Source organism: Petaurus breviceps, unplaced genomic scaffold (genome assembly GCF_028583685.1).
Source record: "Petaurus breviceps papuanus isolate PSGF00001 unplaced genomic scaffold, PetGlider_PUasm1.0 350, whole genome shotgun sequence".
NCBI classification, from domain to species: domain Eukaryota; kingdom Metazoa; phylum Chordata; class Mammalia; order Diprotodontia; family Petauridae; genus Petaurus; species Petaurus breviceps.
The window spans coordinates 1,799,919-1,820,668 of NW_027186199.1; the positions used below are offsets into that span (position 1 = coordinate 1,799,919).

General features: G+C 48.6%; 2 protein-coding genes across 5 annotated transcripts in view; both read left to right on the forward strand.

Moving 5' to 3' along the window:
• The first annotated feature begins 777 nt into the window (after positions 1-777).
• On the forward strand, positions 778-12,764 carry NRBP2 (nuclear receptor binding protein 2). The gene is made up of 18 exons (XM_069097081.1): positions 778-932; positions 2,524-2,646; positions 2,748-2,849; positions 3,137-3,226; positions 3,399-3,439; positions 3,812-3,906; positions 4,029-4,052; positions 4,157-4,240; positions 4,446-4,501; positions 4,776-4,871; positions 9,936-10,068; positions 10,353-10,455; positions 10,622-10,672; positions 10,766-10,901; positions 11,471-11,524; positions 11,719-11,782; positions 12,086-12,141; positions 12,310-12,764. The coding sequence occupies exons 1-18, from the start codon at positions 819-821 to the stop codon at positions 12,376-12,378; spliced, it is 1,491 nt and encodes a 496-aa protein (XP_068953182.1). The 5' UTR covers positions 778-818; the 3' UTR covers positions 12,379-12,764.
• Positions 12,765-18,515: 5,751 nt separating this feature from the next.
• The window catches only part of PUF60 (poly(U) binding splicing factor 60), a 38,100-nt gene continuing 35,865 nt past the window's right edge, over positions 18,516-20,750 (forward strand). Inside the window, exon 1 of one of the 4 annotated variants that reach the window (XM_069097078.1) lies at positions 18,516-18,661. In XM_069097078.1, the coding sequence (XP_068953179.1) occupies positions 18,638-18,661 (24 nt within the window). In that variant the 5' untranslated portion in view covers positions 18,516-18,637. The remainder of the gene's footprint in view (positions 18,662-20,750) is intronic. The other 3 variants (XM_069097076.1, XM_069097079.1, XM_069097077.1) reach the window with 3 other exon arrangements.

The window sequence follows — 20,750 nt, forward strand, 5'->3', positions numbered from 1 at the left end:
ATGTTTCAGAGAAAGCCCATGCAAAGGGTTGTGTGTGTGTGGTGGTGGTGTGTGTGTGTGTTGTGTGATGGTGGGATGTGTTGTATGGTGGTGGTGGTGTGTGTGTGTTGTGTGTGATGGTAGGATGTGTTGTGTGTTGTGTGGTGGTGGTGTGTATGTGTTGTGTGTGTTGTATGATGGTGGGATGTGTGTGTTGTGTGGTGGTGGTGGTGTGTGTGTGCTCGTGTGTGTTGTGTGCGGTGTGTGGTGGTGATGATGTGTGTGTTGTGTGGTGGTGATGTGTGTGAGTGTGTGTTGTATGGTGGTGTGTGTGTTGTGTAGTGGTGGGGTGTGTGCGTGTGTGTGCTGTGTGGTAGTGGAGTGTGCGTGTGTGTGTGTGTGTGTGTGTGTGTGTGTGTGTGTTCAATAGACGCCCCCGCCCTCCAGGGAACAGAGACACCCACTAGGGCACACTCAGACACAAGGGTGGGGCCACGGGCTGGGGGCTCTCCAATGGCAGAGAGCCCCGGGCTGCCGCGGGGGCGGGACCAAGTGGCCTAGCCAGCCCGAGGCGGACCTCGCGGGGCGGGACCGGGAGGGCGGAGCTCCAAGGCCGCTCCCAGGCTCCCGCCTCGGCCCCGCTGCAGCTGCGGCCGGAGCGCTGCCAGAGGAGCCCAGAGGGGAATCCAGGAGGCGGAGGGGCGGGGCCCTGCCCGTGGCCGTGGCCGTGACCGTGACCGTGAGCGAGCAGAGCCCGCCGAGCCTCCGGCCTGGCCCGCGCCGGCCCCAGCCCCGGCCCCGGCCCCCGGCCCCGCACCGCTCCCCGGGCGGCCGCAGCCATGGCGGCCCCGGAGCCGGCGCGGCGGGGCCGGGAGCGGGAGGACGAGAGCGAGGACGAGAGTGAGATCCTGGAAGAGAGTCCGTGCGGCCGCTGGCAGAAGCGCCGGGAGCAGGTGGGGCCCGGGCCCCCGGGGCTGGGAGCGGCCGCGCGGCGGGAGACCGAGTAGGACCTGGCCCGGGCTGAGCGCGAGCACTAGGACTCCGGGGACTCGGAGTCTTGGGAAGAGGCTGCTTGAGGAGGGGCGGGGCTCGTGGGGGTCGTAGGACCCTGCAGGGCTCGTGGGCCCTGAGCTGTGAACGAGGAGCTCCGGGGAAAGGAAGACTCTAGGACCCAGGGGACACGTGAGCCTCGGGCTGAGGAAGGGGAGCTGTGGCTAGGGGGAGATTCTAGGACCCCAGGGGTCCGTGGGCGGGGAACATCGGGCCCTGGGTGAAAAGCAAACTGTGGGACTCGAGGGCTTGGGTGGGTGGGGCCCAGGGCTTTCCGGGGCTGCAAGCTTATGGATTGGGGTCAGTAGGAACCAGGGATAGTTGGGGCACTGAGGGCGGGGTTGAGAGGTAGGAGAGAAGGTAAGCTGCTGTTTTCTGTGCCTTTGGGCCGGGGGTTCAAAGTATTATCTGATGGGAGGGGAGCAGCGGCAGAAGCCTCCCCCCAAGGGGCTGCGGGGTAGGGCCCTGAGGGCCTCTCGTGGATGGGGAGCAAGGCTTCTGCCTGCTTTGGCTCAGTGCCCAGGACTTGATCCCTCAGTCCCATACCAGCCCTTACTTGCCCCACCTCCCTTCCCCGAACTCTGCGGGGCGCTGCTTTTTGCCTCACTCTATTTAGAATGGGGAGAGGGGAAAGATACCCAGACACATTGTCCTAATTGAGTAGGGGAAGAGAGGGGCCAGACACAGTTCTTCAGCATGTACAAGGAGGAACTGCTCGGTACCATAGTGGGTTAGGGTGATGAATCTCATGATTAAGTGAGGTCTCTACTTTTTGCCTCACTCCATTTAGAGCAAAGAGATGGGACAGACATCTCCCAGTGAAGGGAGGAAAGAGGGGGCAGACAGAAGTCTCCATTCCCCACCTCCCATGCTGTGTATACAAAGAGGAAAGGCCACAATACCATGGGGTGGGGGGTTCGGATCTGTCACAGGCTGGGGGATTGGGAGGCATATATATAGCAGACATTCCTAGTTTGATTAATCCTCCTCTCCTGCTGTCTCCCAAGTCCCTGGATTCTAGGGAAGCTGGTGGTTTTGGAGGCAGGCTGAAGGGAAGATGAGTACAACTTGGGGCCCCAGGGGAAGTCACGTTTATGAGGACATTCTAGGTGAAAGGCAGGGTCTTATATCTTAGTATCTTAGGGGACCAAATGGGCCCCTGTCCCTTAGTTACTTCAGCTTTTCCCTTTGGATCAGGCGACTGCTCTGTTCCCTCCTCTCCCCTCCCCTTCCCTTCTGAGTCCAGGCTGGAGATGAGAGGAGCCTTTGTGTGACCCAAGGGGGCCAGGGAAGGGAAGGGGGGGTGGGGCTGGCATGGGCCTGTGTCTTTGCCCTGCTTGTCCAACTCCTCTCCCCTTGGCTCTGATCCCTGACTTGACTGGCCCCCTTCATAACCACACCTCACTGTGCCCTGCTTGAGCCCCTAATCAGCCAAGCCCCTGCCTTGTACACTCCTGGCTTCTTGTACCATGAATGATCCCACTCCCTCCTCAGGTCAACCAAGGCAACATGCCAGGGATCCAGAGCACTTTCCTAGCCATGGACACAGAGGAAGGTGTGGAGGTTGTGTGGAATGAGTTGCACTTCACTGACAGGAAGGCCTTCAAGGCCCATGAGGTGATTCCTTACTCCCCCGCCCGCCCCCCCCCCCATCCATCCATTGTATCTCCTGCCCCTAGTCTGTGCTTCATCTCCCCCTCCACTATCTGGTTCCCCAGGAGAAGATCCAGACTATGTTTGAACAGCTCGTGCTCGTGGACCATCCCAACATTGTCAAGCTGCACAAGTACTGGCTAGACACGCCAGAATCCAAGGCCCGGGTGAGCCCAGTGTCTTGCCCAGTAGAGAGCCTGCCTCTTGACCTGTTCCAAGCCGGACCCTGTCCCTTTCCTCTCCCCCAGCTCTTGAGCCACTGGGTGGGGAGGGGCAAGGCTAGGAACTCAGCCTAGACTGCCACCTAACCTCTTCCTGCTGCCCCAGCTCACAGAATAGGTCAGTTGTCATTAAGCTCCTCCTGTATGCCAGTCCTCATTGTCAAGGAGCACCCCAAGCCCCCTGGGAATATGAGGAGAGTACCTAGAGCTGAACCCTGGTCTTGTCCATCTAGGTGATTTTCATCACTGAGTACGTCTCCTCAGGCAGCCTCAAGCAGTTTTTGAAGAAGACAAAAAAAAACCATAAGGCCATGAACGCCAGGGTATGGGGGCTCTGGGGGAGGGGACTTTTGGTGTTGATGCTGAGTCACTGGGCTCAGAGAATTTTAACTCCATCTCTGAAGACCCTCTAGGGCTTAGTGCCTGGTGGGGAATAAGCTGGCTGTTTCCCTGAAGCAGTAAGGATTTAAACCTTCTCCTTCCCTTTGCCTCCAGGCCTGGAAACGCTGGTGTACACAGATTTTGTCTGCTCTCAGGTGAGGTGGCTCTGGCCCCAGCCTATTTACTTTGTGTTTTCCTCACACTACTTTCATATCCCCAGCTCACTCTTCTACTTGGCTGTTAGTCCCCCGTCTGCTCCCTCCAATCTCTCATTTCCCCCAGTATCTAGTTTCCTTTCTGAGAGATAAGCCATGTGACCGTGGGCTAGTCACTGGAACTCCCAGTGTTCCAGAAAGCTTTCTGAAATAACATATTATAGATGAGTTGCTGATGTGCATTGATAGAGTTTATTCACTGGGAGTTCTCCACACATACACACACACATACATGCCCCCTCTAATACCATATTTCCTAGCCTCTAGCTCTTTCTAAGCCTGGACCTTGAGCCTGGGCCTGTATCTCCTCAGCTTTCTTCACTCCTGCAACCCTCCCATCATTCATGGCAACTTAACCAGTGATACCATCTTCATCCAGCACAACGGCCTAATCAAGATTGGTTCTGGTGAGACTGGACTGGGGGGCCATGGAGGGGGGAGAAGCCAGAGAGGAGGGAAAGCCTACCTTTTTGCTGGCCCTGCTCCTCCCCACCACCTATTCACATTTTTCTCTTTCTTTCTTCCTCAGTCTGGCATAGGGTATTCTCCAATGGTGAGTTTGAGGCAGGGGTGGGTGGGAGTAGATGGGGTAGATCAAGTGCCTTTTTGGAGAAAGTCCTTTGGGGCCACCTCGGTCTCTCAATCTGCTCCTTCCAGCAATTCCAGATGATCTTCGTAGCCCCATACGCATCGAGCGAGAGGAACAGCGAAATTTGCATTTTTTCCCACCGGAGTATGGCCGTGAGTGACCACTGGGATCCCTAGGGCTGTCTTCTTCCAGACCTCCTTTTACCTTACAGTTCTCCATACCTACTTGTTCTCTTACCCGTAATCCTTTAGTACCTGCACTATCTTCCTTGATCCCTGACCCTGTGATACCTTCTCCCTGAACTTTGACCCCATGGTATACATCCTTCCTCTCCTACCCTTGCTTCCTCGATTTCAGAGGTTGCTGACGGGACAGCTGTGGACATCTTTTCATTCGGGATGTGTGCACTGGAGGTATTGGCTCCCCTCCCTCCGATCTCCCCAGCATGGCCTTCTTGCTCATATCCTACCCTACCCATGCCCTTTCCTCTCAGCATGCCCTTTCTTTCCATCCCCTCCCTAGGGTCTTCCTCCCTCCTTCCTCACCCTGAGCAGACCCCTTGGTCATTCCTTCCTCTTCTTAAATTCCCATACCTGCCCTCTTATCCTGCTTCCTGCCCCTACTTCCCCCATTTCTCTCTCTTATACTAGTCTCACTCAGGCTCGGCCTCTGATTTCCCCTTCTCAGATGGCTGTGCTAGAAATCCAGTCCAATGGGGACACCCGGGTGACTGAAGAGGCCATTGCCCGTGCCCGACACTCACTGAGTGACCCTAATATGCGGGTGAGAGCCTATGTCCCCTCCCAGTTCCTCCTTAGCATTCTTTCCATGTTCCACCAGTCATATATCATCTCTAGGTTTTATTTGGTGTCAAACACGGCTTAGCTTTTCTCTTTCCCCAGTGGAGTTTCTTTCTGGTTTTCAAAGGCCACAAGAGAGTCATAGTAGTCAGGAATCATAGATTTAGGTCTGGAAGGAACCTTAAGGGACATCTGGTCCAACCCTCCCATTTTTCAGATGAAGAAACTATATGCCAGAGATGTTGGATGACTTGCTTAAAGTCATACATGTTTAGGCCCTCAGATTTCATTGTAACATACTCTCCTTCCTGACCCAGCAACCCTTTGGCTCTTCTTCTCTTTCCTGCCCAGTTACCAGGTCACATGTACAGTCTCTCTGGAGTGTTCATATGATTTACTTAAGTGCTGAAACATTGCTACATACACTTATGTTTCTGCTTTTGGTGATACTTTCTTATATCTCTGATCACTTCAGTCAAGGGCAGCCCTATCTACTGCCTAGCCTTTATTTGGGAGGGGGTCCAAATAAGATTAAATCACTTTCCCAGGGTCACACAGCTAGTAAAGTCACAAGGCTGAGACCAGATTTAAACTCAGATCCTCTTGACTTCAGTCAGAGCTGGTGCTCTATCCACTGCATCACCTAGCCTCCCCTTGCCTTCCCAAGTATTTCCCATAAAAGTCATTCCATCCCAAACCTCACCTGTGGGCCTCAGGTTTTATACTTAGTATGAAGCTGACTCCTTTGTCCCCTTTTTGGAGTCCCCTTCCCAAACCTAGATGCTGGAAAACAGTTATTTCCTACCTGGGCTCCAAGATCATTCATTCCTCTATCCTTAGGCCACCAATATGCATCTTGAAGACAGTCCTTTCCTAGAGTATTTTCTCTTTTCTCCTTGGTTTGTGCTCTCTCCCTACTTCTAGCTTCTTTGGTCCCAGCTTGCCTCTCTAAAATTCCTTTTCTTCTTCTTAAAATTGGCCATGATTCATTCAGGGTTGTCAGTCTTCACCTTTCCTTCTGGGGAGCCACCCCAATGCAATCTGCCCAGAATCCATGAGCAAGATCACCAGCTTCCATTGTGGCCCATTTTCTTTTCACTTTGATAGCTCTTAAGTAGAAAAGAAAAGATCCCTTCCCATCTTGCAAAGTATTCCCCCTCACAACAACCTTATCTGGGCTGTCATGCAAATGTTACTCTCTTTGTTTTTCTGTGTGGTGCAAAGGTTAAATACCTTGCCATGGTCCCACAGCTATTAAGTGTCGGAGCTGGGATTTGAACCCAGGTTTGCTGACTCCTCCATCTACCACCTTTTTCTTCTAGGTTACCTTGATTGAGATTTATAGCTCTACCTATTTCCCTCGGTGTGAACTGATGACCTCATTGTCACAAGTGACTTTTTATACTGATGCCTTGTTTCACTGCTATCATTCCTCGAGCAGTGACTTACTTACTAAGCCCCTGTTATGTCACAAGGCTAGGGTGCTGAACACTAAAAGTACAAGGATGAATAATGACATATTCCCTACTTTTAAGGAACTTAAGACCCTGAGATCTTTTTCAGATGAACTGTACTGTCTGACCATACCTTCCCCCTGCCTTAAACATATCAAGTTGATTTTTTTAACCCAGGTGTAGAACTTTAGATTTATACCCATTAAATTTCATCTTTTTAGATTTGACTCCTTTTTCTTTTAAGAGCTTTTTGTATCCTAAGTATGTGATTCTGTGTTGGGCCCTACTGGTCTTCTGTTATATGCAAATCTAAGTCATTGATCAAATTGTTAACTTCTCTAGGACAAGTCCCTGAGACACTCTTCCAAGTTAACATTCAATCAAACAATCAATAAGCATTTATTAAATGCCAGGGACTGTGCTCCAAGGTGGTAATACAATACCAAGACCAAAAAATGAAATTGTCTCTGTCCTCAAAGAGCCCACCTTCTATTGGGTGAGACAACATGTGCATATATAAGCATATCCAGCATAGCCATACAAATTAATTTAGGATGTTGGGCACTAGAAGATGAGGCACAGCCAATTCTAAGGTCCAGAGACAGAAAAGAATGTCATCTGGGAGGATCAGCAAGGATGACAGTTTAGCTGGACTATAACATGTGAAGAGTAATGTGTAAGAAGCCTGGAAAGTACAGTTGGAGCCAGGTTATGAAGGGTTTTAAATGTCAAATGGAAGAGCTTAATCCTTGAGTCTAGAGGTGATAGGGAGCCACTGAATTTATTGAGCAGGAGAATGAAATGGTCCAACTGGTGCTTTTAGAATATCAATATGGCTACTGTGTAGAAGATGGATTAGAAAAAGGAAACACCTGAAGCAGGGAGACCAATTGAGGGACTGTTGCAATAGTCCAAGTGAGAATCGACAAGGGCCTGATTTAATTGACACAGCCTTGTGAGAAGAAAAATGATGGGTATAGGTGATGTTGGGGAGGAAGACTTGACAAGACTTAGCACTTTATTGGCACTCCAGGCAAAAGAATGGACCTCTCCAGGTTGGCTTAGCACTTTATTATGTGTGTGTGCATGTGTACACATGTGTGTACATATGTGTGTCTGATGGAGAGGGGGGAAGGGATACATTGGCCCATTAGTGACTGAGTTCTGAATCTACCTAACCATACTATCTTCTGTCTCCATTTGTCTGTCTTGTCTAAAAGGAAGCCAAGAGACACTTGGTTAAGGACGGTATTTTGTAAAGTGACCCAGAAATAGCAAGGCCCGAGGGTTTGCCCCTCCCCCTCATCATTCTGCAACTGTTTAAGTGCTTTTTTTCTTTTTGGTACCTAGGATGCCATGTAGGGTCTTCCAGACCTCTCTCCAGTTCTGGCATCTCTGGCAAAGTTTGGCATCTCTTTTCCTCACCCTTCCATGGCCCCTTTTCTTTTTGTTCTTAAATATGCATTTTGAGATTTTTTTTGTTATGTTTTCCACTGTGTCCTTACCCCATCATTCCCAGAGAACTCTCTTATGATAAAGAGTAAAAAAAGAAAAGAAAAAAGTTCTACAACACTAACCAACATTCCAGAGAAGTCTGACATTCAATGCAGATTTGCATCTCTGGTACGGAGGAGGGTTGGGGGATAAGGTATCTGTTCATGTCTTCCTTGGGGCCAGGCTTGGTCATTTTGATTTTCTGGCATTCCATTTTGATTGTTCTGTTCTTTTCATTTATGTTGTAGTCATTGTGTATATCATTTCCTGGTTCCACTTACTTGCATCAGCTGATACAGGTCTTCCCATACATCTATATGTTCACATTCATACTTTCTTACAGGCAGCTAGGTCACATAGATTCGGTTTTCATACTGGACTTGGAATCAGGAAGACCAGAGTTTAAATCCTTCCTTAGTAAACTTGGGCAATCCCTTAACTCCCCTTGGCCTCAGTTTCTTCATCTTTGAAATGGGGGGGGGGGGTGGTGGTGGTAATAACATCTCTTTCACCGGGTTGTTGTAAAGACCAAATGAGATAACATCAGTAAAGCATTTTGCAAACCTTAAAGCATGCTATAAATGCTGGCTATTATTATGGCAGCCCAGTAATATTCTTTTACATTGATGAGTCATGAGCCATGAGCCCTTCCCCAGTTGATGGGTGTCTGCTTTTTTCCCAGTTTTTTGCCCTCTTCCTGTGGGGGTTTTGTTTGTATCCAGAAGTGAATGCTTTTTGTGCTTGGGTCTCTCGGATTACCTCCTGAATGAGATGGGAAAAGCTTACTGATGGGCCAAGAAGTAAGAAGTCCTAGAGAATTAAAGCTAGAGCCCCCTTGATTTCCCATTGCTCCAGCCCCTTTATTAAAAAAAAAAATGTCCTTATGACAGCTCCACAAAGGAAGACTGTACAGATTCCTACTATTCAGATTTAGATCAGGGAAGTCATTTGCTCTTGGCCACACAGTGTTAGAGCTGTGATTTGTAGCCAGATTTCCTAATTGTACCCAGAGCACCTGCTCTCTGGGCCCTGTTGCATCTAGCACCCTAGAATCCTTTATTACATATTAAAAAGCCCATTGAGGCAGGGAGTATAGGTGTTAACACCATTTTATAGAGGAGGAAGCTGAAACTCCAAGAGATGGTGATGATAACCACAGCAACCATTTAGAGAGCACTTTGAGAGGTTGCAAAGCTCTTTCTGTACCTCTCATCTGAGCCTCTTAATTAATGGGGATGAGGTAGTTACTACAGGGGCTGTTCTCCACATTTTGCAAATGAGGAGACTGAGGCTCAGGATTAAAGACTTGTTTGTGGCCACTCTGATAAGGGACAAAAGTGGACTAGTCAGAACCAAGGTCTTCCTGTCTCTACCTCCACCTGAGCCAGGTTACATAATGGTTCAAATTTGGGCCTCTGACTCCAAATCACAGGCTTTTTCCACTGTGCTATAAGAATACACATTTGGGGAGAGTTAGAGAAGAACAAGTCTTACAAAGTCTCTGATGATAATAGTAATACCTGACATTTATAGTGATTTAAAAGGTTTGCAAAGCACTTTATGTATTTTTTTTTTACTCTCACCATAAGCATGTGGATTAGATATTTTTATCTCAGTATTGCAGATGAGGAAATAGGCTGAATTTAAATTTAAATGTGTGACCCAGGGTCATACAGATAGTATCCGAGGCAGGTTTCAAACTTGGGTCTTCCTGACTGATTCCAAACTGTCTGCTGTGCCCTGCTGGTCTCATGGTGAAGGGAATTTGCTCTACTCTGAGCTCCCTAAATTCTTCTGAGAGAGGGAGAGTGTCCCAGTCTCTTCTGTAGCTTCCTGGTTGGGCCTAGACTTTAAGGAAGGTCCCGTCTTCAGTTCTTCCAGCCTTTTACTCATGAAAACATAGCCAGGAGGGAAAGGCAGGTGTTCATAGATGCCAACATTGGGTCTTTGGGGAAAATGTTTCACCTCTTTCTCAGGAGTCCATACTATCTATTTCTCTCTCATTGCCTTCCCAATTCATTCAAGTCTTCCTAGCGTCTCACCATTCAGATTGCCAGCTCTCACTCCTCTGCTCCTCATGGTCCCTGTACCCCCTGCAGGAGTTCATCCTGTCGTGCCTTGTCTTGGACCCAGCCGGCCGACCTTCTGCTCATAACCTTCTCTTTCACCGAGTGCTCTTTGAAGTTCACTCACTGAAGCTCTTGGCAGCTCATTGTTTTATCCAGCACCAATGTGAGTGGCCCAGGGCATGGGAAAATGCCTGGTACTCTTGGGAATGACCCAGAGATGGAAGGCATCCATCATGGGTGGGTGGGATGGGGCAGGAGGGGGTGTATATGAGTATTTGGAGTGGGTGGATATGGGGGGAAAGGGTAGAGTGATTGGGACCTAGAGGTGGATTTTGGATTCACCTAAGTGAAAGAATGACTGAAGGTAGGGAAGGTATTTTGTTGGCACATGTGAGTTGGCAGGGAGTACTGATGGCCTATGTGAGTGACCATAAAAGTCCTCTTCAGATCTGATGCCAGAAAATGTGGTAGAGGAGAAGACTAAAGTGATTGACCTCAATATGGTAATGGCTGAAATTCATCGGACTGGCCGGCCAAGGGTTCAGTGGCGGTGAGCATTTTTGCCTTTCCTCTCCATCTCTGCTTTCTTCTGGGCCTTAGGTCCTGACCATCCTGAATCAGGGGGAGGGAGGAAATTGAGGTCTGTTCTTGTCTCTGAGGACTCCATCTTTCCATGAGTGTGTGTCCTTCCTCTCCCTGCCTCCCCCTTCCTCCAGGTACTCTGAGGTCTCATTCTTAGAGCTGGACAAGTTCTTGGAAGATGTCAGGTAAGTGGGTAGCTAGCTGGTCTTTTGGATAAGGGGGGGGGGGAGAGGTTAGTGAATTCATTGTTATCATTTGACCTTTCCCTTGTTCCCCAGGAATGGAATCTACCCACTCATGAACTTTGCTGCCTCCCGGCCCCTGGGACTTCCCCGGGTACTTGCTCCCCCGCCTGAGGATGCCCGAAAAGCCAAGACCCCTACCCCAGAGCCTTTTGATGTGGAGACCAGAAAGGTGAGTTTGGGAGGATCTTGGAACCTTAGAGCTGGAGGGGACCTCAGAGGCATCTAGTCTAATCCCTCCCCCTTAGGAAAACCTCCTTAAGCAAGTCAGCATTTGCTCCCAATACTAGAACACTTGTCCTTCAGTCGTTTTTCTGTTGTGTCTGATTCTTTGTGACCCCATTTGGGGTTTTCTTGACAAAGATACTGGAGTAGTTTACCATTTCCTTCTCCAGTTTATTTTAGATGAGGAAATTGAGGCAAATAGGGTTAAGTGACTTGCCCAGAGTCATATAGCTAGTAAATGCCTGAGGCCAGATTTGAACTCAGGAAGATGAGTCTGACCACAGGCCTGGTGTTCTAGCTACTTAGCTGCCCAAGGGTACTAGGAGTTGGAATCAGGAAGTTCAAAAAGCCCTTGTAACTGCCTATACCTGAAAAAGAAGCATCTAGCTGTTGTTTGAAGACCTCCTAATGAAGGGAAATCCACTGGGAGGGGAAGGGGAGAGGGGAGGAGGGAGGATTTATCAAGGGGAGTGGTGCAGGGGATACAGTGACTCCACTACTTCCCTCCTCCCCCAGGTTGTACAAATGCAGTGCAACATGGAGATGAATGAGGACAGAGCTCAGTGGCACGTAAGTGGGATCCAGGAGAGTCCCCCTTCCCCTCCGTACAGATGGGGAGACACACACACACACACACACACACACACACACACACACCCCCCCCCCCCCCCCCCCCCCAGGCTTCCCAGCACTCATATGACTGAGGCTCCGCCTCTGATTCCACCAACATGTGCCCTGGGCTGACTCTTTGTCCATTTTTTCAGCTCACTCTGCTCCTGGTCCTGGAAGACAAGTTACACCGACAGCTGAGCTATGATCTTCTGCCAAGTAGGCACTTTGCCTCTACCCTTCTCGTGCCCTGCTCTCCTCCTTTCCTTGCTCTTGCTTCTCCTCTCAGCCACATCCCCCCTCCTCTTACCCTTGTTCCTCTCTTCCCCTCCCAGCCCCGACTTGGCTGTGGGCTCTTTGGCTCTACTCCTGCCCAATCCCAGCTTAGCTGGGGGTTCCCTGGCTCAGTGTTGGCACTTTCTCCCTACCCCTTTTTCTACCTGGTTTGCCCTGGGGGGGGGGGTTCTGGGGAGAATCTGGCAGAGTGGGAAGGGGCCTTACTCTGTCTTCTCCTCTCTCCAGCTGACAGTTCCAAGGATCTAGCCACAGAGCTGGTTCATTATGGCTTCATTCATGAGGTAAGGGGGGGGGTGGGGGGTGGGAAGGAGCCTTCATAAGGCCCCAGAACAGGTGGGGGTGGGGGGATGGGAAAGGGACCATGGGAAAGGGATTTAGGGGGAGGAGATGAAGAAATTTCTCCTTCCCCTATCTTCTTCCCCATGGCTGTCCTCATCCCATTCCCCCAGGATGATTGTGAAAAACTGGCTGCCTTTCTGGAGAGTACCTTCCACAAATATCGTTCAGCCCCACCCTGACCTGGGCCCCATTGTCTACCTGCTGGGCCCCTTCTTCCTGTAGCCTGGGAAGCATTCTCCAAATATTACCCAGGAGTTCGAGGGCACAGGAAGTTCACATCCTGCCCCAGTCTAGGGCCACAATTTGCTGCTCCCCAACTCTGAAAGGGACTTGGGGATGGGGATGGGGATGGGGGATAGAGGGCTATGCTGCTGGAATTGGTTAAGGGTGATGAGGTAATGCAGAGGTGTGTGGGAGTATCCCCTAGAGGAGGTGGGGAAGGGGTGTATCTGATGCTTCCTCCCTAGTGAAAGACTTGGCAAGAGGTTAGACTTCCTCTGTCCCCCACCCCCCTCCCAAAGAATTTCAGCCAATGAAATTCCTGTTCCCTTCCCCCAACCCCCAATGCACACATCTATTTGGGACCAACACCTCCCCCTCCCTCAAGAACCTGTTGCCTCTCCAGGCTTCTGCGTGGCAGATTTGGGATGCCTTTGGCCCTGACATTCTATCCACCTCTGTGGGCTCAGGGCCTATTCTGGGGGATGAGGAGGCTTGTCCTCCCTGACAAACCAATGGTGTCCTTTTCCTCCCCCTTTTCTCTCATTCACAAGGGGGTGTCCCGTGTATTGTTCACGGGACAATGAATAAATGATGTACCTGCACGGATCCTAAGGCCTGCCATTCTTCTGGGGGACTGGATGGAGGGTCAGCAGAGGGAGGAAAAAGGGGAGCTGGAGACAAAGGTCAGTTCCAAATAGGTGACAGAGCACAGATTAAAGAGAGTAGATGTAAGATTCTGCAGACCTGGGTGCTGGTGCCGCACACCTGGTTCAAACAAGTCACCTAACCTCTGGGCCACAGTTTTCTCATGAGACAATGGCAAATGCTCATTCTTGCTCTCTATACCTTAGAGGCTGCTTGTAAGGTATTTAAAATCTGGTATATACTGTCACAAGAGAAGCAGTATAGTATAGGGGGAGAGCCTGGAAGACCTGCATTTAGGACCTGCCTTTGACCCATACCTCTAGTGTGACACCAGCCAGTCACTGAAAGCTCCAGTGCCCCCAGGCAGCTCTCAGTCTGAAATACACAATAGTTTCTGATGGGTAGCAGTGGAGGCAGTTGGTATACTGGGAGGTCGTACCTAGCACTTCTGTAAGCAGTCTGGACAGAGACAGAAATCATACATGTGTGCCTAGCACATGCTAAGCTTCACGAGGGAAGATCAAAATAAGTAAGATGACTCCTTGTTGTCAGGGAGTTAACAGGATCCTAAAGCTGGAAAGTTCCTCAAGTTCACCAGTTCAACCTGTCTCTGAACATGAAGCCTCATCTGCAGCATCCCTGACAAGTGGGTGCCTGGCTTGAAGTCTTGGAGTGACAGGAGGCTTACTACCATCCAAAGCAGCCCGTTCCTCTTTTAGAACAATGTGATTATTGGGAATGCTTCCATTAAGCCAGAACCTGACTCCTTATAATGTGTTCTAATTGCTTAGCCCTGCCCTCTGGGGATGAGTGGGACAAGTCTGATGCCTCTTCCCCTGCACAGATTTTCAACTACGTGGAGAAAGCTGCAGAGGAGCCCCCTCCCCTATGAATTTGCTTCTTTGGCAATGCCCTTCCTAAAGCATGGCCCCCAAAACTGGCCACAGTGCCCCAGATATTCTGACCAAGACTGAATTCCAGTGAGACAATCCCCTTCCTCATTCTGGTCCTAAATGTAGCCGGTTGCACAGCAGATAACCTGGAATCAGGAAGACGAGTTCAAATGCAGCCTCAGACACTAGTTGTATGACCCTGGGTGAGTCACTTCACCTCTGCCTGTTTCATTTCTCTCAACTATAAAATGGTGACTGCTTACCTCCCAGGGTTGTTCTGAGAATCAAATAAGGTATTTGTAAAGTGCTTGGCATAGTGCATGACACATGATAAATGCTAGCGATCATTATTAGCTAAATGCTACCCAAGGTCTGGTCTTAGGCAGCCACATCAAATTTCTGACATGTCACATCGAATACAGAAACACAAGTGTTTCTTTGCATTCAAATTATTGACTATCCTGCTTTCCTGATACTAACTACTGATGTATAGTCCTTGCAGTATACACCTCTCCCAGATCCTGCCTTCCCTTAGGCTTTCACAAACATCCTGACCACCCTGGGAGAATTGTCCTGAGCAATATTAGTAAGTAGTATCCTCATGTAGTAATACTTTGTGATCTACAGAATACTGCACCATATGGTTTCCTCATATCTCCTGGGGCTCCTGGCAAGCATCCTTATAGTAGGATTGTTAGAACTGAGTTCTGGGGGGAAAAGGGACTAGGGAGGTAGGGGGTGGCTGTGAGTATGAACTTAGTCATTAACAAGCCAGTCAACAAGCATTTTTATTAAGCACCTAAAATGTGCCAGGAACTAAGGTAAATACTGAAGATCAGAGAAGTGCAGAAATCTCCATGAAGGGCTCAAATTTTGATGAGGGAGGCACCATGCAAACAATTATGTACAGATGTGGTATATACAGAGTAAATGGGAGGTAAGCTCAGAGGAAAGGCACTAGCATTAAGGGAGATTAGGAAAGATTCTTAAAAGGATTTTAGCTGAGGCTTGAAGATGTGGAGAATGTAAGGTATAAGAAGAAAAATAGGAAAGGTCCAGGTGATGCAGGATTTCAAAAGCCAAACAGGATTTTAGAGTTGATCCTAAAGGCAATAGGGACCCACTGGAGTTTTGAGTAGTTGGGCATCAAATCCGTGTTTTAGAAAGATCACTGGTGGCTGAGAGGAGAGTGGATTGGAGTGGGAAGAGATTGGAACTAGAAGTCTAACCAGCAGGCTATTGCAAATAGTCCAGATATGAGGTGATAAGGAACAGCGCACCATTACAGTACTAGAGGAGGAAAGGCAGCATCAGCATAAAGAGATGCTACCAAGGTATAATCAACAGGACTTTGCAACGGATTGCATTTGCCACCAGCTACTCTGCTTGGTTTCAACTCCATCGTGCTGCTCCCAGCATAAACTCACCAGGAAATTTGTAATGGTGGAGATTGCCTTCAGCTTTGCTATTCACACCTTTTTAGTACCCTCAGTTCCTCCTAATTCTGATTGGAGGATAGAGCAAAAAACTGCCCTCACAGTTACAGAAGAACCGAAATACTAGCCATCTCTTCATTTGCCACCAGCTGCTCTGCTAGGTTTTGACTCCCATCATCTTCATTGTGACTTAGCCCAGGTGCCCTGTGGCACTTCCCCCTCACCTTTTCAGCTTCCTTATGTGTGTTATCTTCCTCATTTGACTGTGAGCTCCTTGAAGGCAGGGACTGTCTGTCTAATTTGTATCTTCAGCACTTAGCACAGTGCTTGGCACGTAGTATGCCTCTTATATTGTGTGTGTGTGGCGGGGAGGAGTGTCAGGGAGAAACTGAAGATGACAAGGTACAAGCCTGAGTGATGGAGGATGGTGGCCCTTGATAGTAATAGAGGGGAGAAGGGCTTGGAAGGGAAAAAAATAAATTATTTTGGATATTTTGACTTACAGGTATCTACTGGGACATCCAATCTGAGATGTTCAATAGGCAGTTGGAGCAGTGATTTGGCAGGGAGGATGGGGTGGTTAGGACTGGATAAATAGACCTGAGAATCATCTAAAGATTATCACTGGATCCCATGGGAGCTCATGAGAACACCAAGTGAAGTAGTAATAGAAGAAAAGAGCCCAGGAGAGAGCCTTGGGGGACACCTATAGTTAGTGGCCTGGACCCAGATGAAGATCCAGAAAAGGAGGCTGAGAAGAAGCAGTCAGAGGGGAGGAATCTGGGATGAGCAGTGCCTGGAAAACCTGAAGAGAAGAACCTATCAAAGAAAAGAGGGTGATCAACTGTATCAGAAGCTGCAGAGATGTAAAGAATGATGAATATTGAGAAAATGCCATTAGATTTGTCATTGATGGGATCGTTGGTAACTGGAGAGAGCCGTTTCAGTTGAATGATTAGGTTGGAAGGCAGTGCAGACAGAGCTAATGAGAGTGAGAGGAAAGGCAGTGGAGGCACTGTTTGCTTAGAAAGAATGTGAAACAAACTTCTCAGTAGCCAGTAATGGCGTGTCCTTCTAATTTACCATGTACACTCTTGTCTTGTCATTATATTAGTAATTACTTTGGGAGGTTTCCTTACTTATCAGATTTGCAGATAACTGGAAAGTTAACAGGGATCATGGCATCTTAGGTAGAGAGCTGGAACTCCAAAAGCTATTGAATCCAACCCTTTCCTTTTACAGATGAGGAAACTGAGGCCCATGTAAGTTTAATATCTTGCCAACTTGTGTCCAAGGTGAGATTTAAAACCAGGACCTCTAAATCTAAAGTGATTTTCCTAAAGCTAAAAGAAAATGCCCACACATAATAAACTCAAATGGCTTCCCATTACCTTCAGGATCATAACCTAGCCCCCTCCTAGCTTTCCAGTTTTCTTACATCTTCCAGGCACATTCTCTTCAATCCAGTGACACTGGTCTCCTGGCTGTTCCAGAAACAATACACTTAATCCCTCACCTTTGGGCATTTTTTTTGGCTGTCCCTCATGCTTGGAACATTCTCTCTCCTCCTCTCTAATGACCTCTCTGCCTTCCTAAGTTTCAACTAAAACCCAGCCCCCTAGAGGAAGCTTTCCCCAGCCCCTCTTAATTCTGGAGCCTTCCTTCAGTCTTCCCCATCAGATTGTAAATTCATTGAAGGTTGGTTGCTTTGTTTTGTGTCATCGGCGTCTGGCACATAATAGGTGCTAATTAAATATTTAATGACTTTTATCAAATTTTATTTATTGAATCAATCGATCTATGTTTACTAAGCACCTAGTAGTGCCAGGCCCTGAGCTAAGAGCTGAGCATACAAATAAATAGGAATGGAGACACAGCCAATTGGAGCTTACCATATATGCCTATGGGACAAGGGAACACCAAAGAAGAGGAGGGGCATAATGGAAAGTTCCAAAGAAATCCCAAAACAACTTAGCAGGTGGGAAATGAGGGGTGGGAGAGGAGGTTGAGTAGAATGAGACTGTCTTGATAATAGTTAACATTTATATGGCACTTACCATGTCTCCGGAGCTTTACAAATATTATCTCATTTAGACCTCACAACAATCCTGAGAGGTGGATGCTATCATAATCCCCATTTTAAGGCTGAGGAAACTAAGGCAAACAGGTCAAGTTACTTGCAGTGTCACAAAGCTAGTTAAGTGTCTGAAGCAGAATCTGAACTCAGATCTTCCTGATTCCAAGCCCAGCGCTGTACCACCTAGCTTTGAAAAAACAAATCTTAAATCATGCATGAATATGAATTTTAAAAATATTTTTAGGAAGCACTGTCATGAACTGACTATAGAGTAGCCTTATGACTGCTGTCAGGAAAAAAAAAACCTTCCTGACCATTAGATTTTGTCGGGATTCTAAACCCTGGATCCATGAATTTTCTTTGAAAATATCTTAGGTAGCTTTTATTATCATCAATTTAAGATTTACAAAGATCTTCACAAATAACTCATTTTATCTTCACAACCCGGGGTAAGGTGCTATTATTATCTCCCATTTTATAGAGGAGGAAAGTTAGGCAGGCAGAGGTTAAGTGACTTGCTCAGGGTTACACTGCTACCAAGTTTTTGAGGCTGGATTTGAACTTGGGTCTTCACTGATTTCAGACCAGAGCCTCTGGTTGTGTCTCTGAATTTCAATGTAATTGGTGTCCTCTGTGATTCTATATATAATTTACACATTTTAAAAAACCCGATTTTGAGAAAGGGACCGTGAAGAAAAATGGTTAAGCACCTCTGATTTAGAGCCATCCCCGGCTGCCTCCTAAGGTAGTGAGCTCCCCGCCATCAGAGGTCTGCAAGAGACTAGGGGAAGGAGGGTTGCCAGGCCCCGGTGAGCAACGGCCTGGGCTTCTCGGGCTCCCCAGAGGGGGGCGAGATGACGAGCTCGAGCTAGGCCGCGTCCCGAGGCCTCTCTTTCCCGCCGCACGGCGCTCTACCCTGTCTCCCAGGGCTCCGCCTCCCTCCTGCCTTTCTTTGTCCCGCCTGCTCAGAGGCGTTAGCCTGTAGTCTCAGGCAGGAAGTGGGTTCTTGGTTATTCTCTTTTCCCTTTCCAAGGCAGAGCCAAAGACATCTCGCGAGTTTTCCACCAGTTCCACCTTCCGTTACGTTTGCTGGGAGGAGCTCTCGCGAGAGTGAACAGAGTAGTGGGAAGAGTGAGGCGCGCGCGGCGGCCGCGGCGGACGCAAGATGGCGACGGCGACCATTACTCTCGTAAGTGAGCCCCTCCCGGAGTGCAGTCAGCGGCGAGATGGGCGCGGGAGGGTGGGGGGAGGGCCGGCTGAGGGCCCAGGAAGTCTATGGCAGGTGCTGCCGCCGTGTCCGCGGGTCCATTGCGTGGATCTCCTTCATCTTTAGCCTCCTGGAGACGGGAAGGCGCCTGGAGGGGGGGCAGGGCTACTGGCTTCCCGGCGGCGGCGGCCTGGAACTACTACGCCCAGACTTCTTTGCGCCGGAGCGCTCGGGGCACCGAGTCCCAGTCGTTCCGCTTTGCATGCCGGGGGTAGGGGTGGGGGTGTAATTTTCGCTGGCCATCGCGGGGCATGCTGGAACGAGCCGTCCTCTTCCTCCCCGCCTCCATCCCCCCATTGCATCCTGGGATGAGCTTGGGGTCCTAGGGGCGGGGTGCAATAGTGCCAGTTCCTGTCCCCCATATCCCTCCACCCCCTTACCCTGCCGTGTGTGCCTGACAGCTTTGTCTGTGGGATCCCAGTTGCATGCTAGGAGGCAGCCCGCTGCCACGTGGGCATCGAGGCTTGGAAGAGGGGCTTTCTTATGGCTGTAGCATTTTCCCTCCATATGAGCCTAAGAAGAAGGCAGACTGGCCTCCTTCCCCTAGCTAGGGGATCCAGGGATCCCCAGCAAAAGATGTGTATTGGCCGTGTCTTATCAATGTAAGCAATTCGGTTCAACACATAAGAAGTGTGTACTTTGTCCAAGTCCCAGGAAAATCAAATGAAGCCGGTCTTGTGATGCTTAGGGTGTAAAGGAGGTGTTATGACATGTACACACATATATGATCCAAAAAGCAAAATGCTGTAGGGGCAGGGGAGAGATTCATTCCAAGTGATTTACAGAAATTGAGGAAGGCGAGTTCACTTCACAATCAAGGAACACTGAATGTAAGAGGTGATATCTTAACTCAGGCATTTATTTCTGTGGTCTGCCTGTGTATATAAAAATTCATCCACTGATTTTTGTCTGTCCTTTCATATGTCTTCCATGGAGTAGCTATATACCCAGTTTGGAGGCCTTCTTCAAGGCTTGATATTTGCAGTATTTAGCACATCTATTTGTTTAATCCTTTGCTTTTCATACCTGATTGGCTCATTTCATGACTAGAAAAAGACATGCATCTTTGATGATGTCTTGATGATGTTACTTCTTCTAAGCCAAAATCAGTTTGCCTAGAATTTTGATTCTTCTGGGATTGTGTTCCATGACTTTCTTAACAGCATAATTTGGAAATGCTAGCTATTATTACTGTTGAAAATCAGGCAGTCAGCAAGCATTTATCGAGGTCTTACTATGTGCCAGGCACTGTGCCAAATGTTAGGACTCCAAAATACAAGCAGAAAGTCAAGTTCCTGGAGCTTACATTCTAATGCTGCTGACAACACATGAAGGGGGCTAGGTACCCTGATGGTACCTGGTGAGGTTCTTGGTAGAGAAAAGTATTGTGGAGACAATGCACAGTGTTGCCTAGAAAGGAATGAAAGTCTGGCTGTCTTGGGCTACTTGGGAGGAACTAGCTTATCAGAAGGTGAGTCCTCAGGGGCAGAGAGCACTTCCAATGTAAAAAATATTCCAAGTAGAGTGAGCTTCCTGGGTGAAGAGGTTTCTAAGGCATAGGTAGATCATACCCCCTAAAACTCTTCATCTTGAAAGATCACTTTAGCTCTCGAAATCACATCTTGGGAAGTACCTTCGGCCCCATGGCCTCTTTCTCTTGATGGCTCTTTCCAAAACCTCTGTTTTAGGAGAGCTCCCAACCCAGTTATCCCTTTATTTTTCAGTAGGCTACAATCTAGACTCCTCCAATCATGCCTCTGTGCCCACTTCAGCTTCCTTTTTATGTGTTGTCTTCCCTTTAGAATGTAAGCTCCTTGAGGACTGAGACTGTCTTTTTGCTTGTATTTGTATGTCTAGTGCTTAGTATAGTGCCTGGGCACATAGTTAAGTGTTTAATAAATATTTGTTAACTGACTATTGAAGAATGAAAACATAGCCTTTGTATTAGGAAACAACTAAGATCATTGAAAACATCGAGCAATTTTCCACAAGCAATCTCAGGTCGATTTCT

Bases quoted from the DNA above. Each gene is read 5' to 3' on its own strand.
- NRBP2 (XM_069097081.1), top strand. From the start codon at position 819: ATGGCGGCCCCGGAGCCGGCGCGGCGGGGCCGGGAGCGGGAGGACGAG. The intron at 2,850-3,136 runs GTGAGCCCAGTG...TTGTCCATCTAG, and splicing joins CGCCAGAATCCAAGGCCCGG to GTGATTTTCATCACTGAGTA. The intron at 3,227-3,398 runs GTATGGGGGCTC...CTTTGCCTCCAG, and splicing joins ATAAGGCCATGAACGCCAGG to GCCTGGAAACGCTGGTGTAC.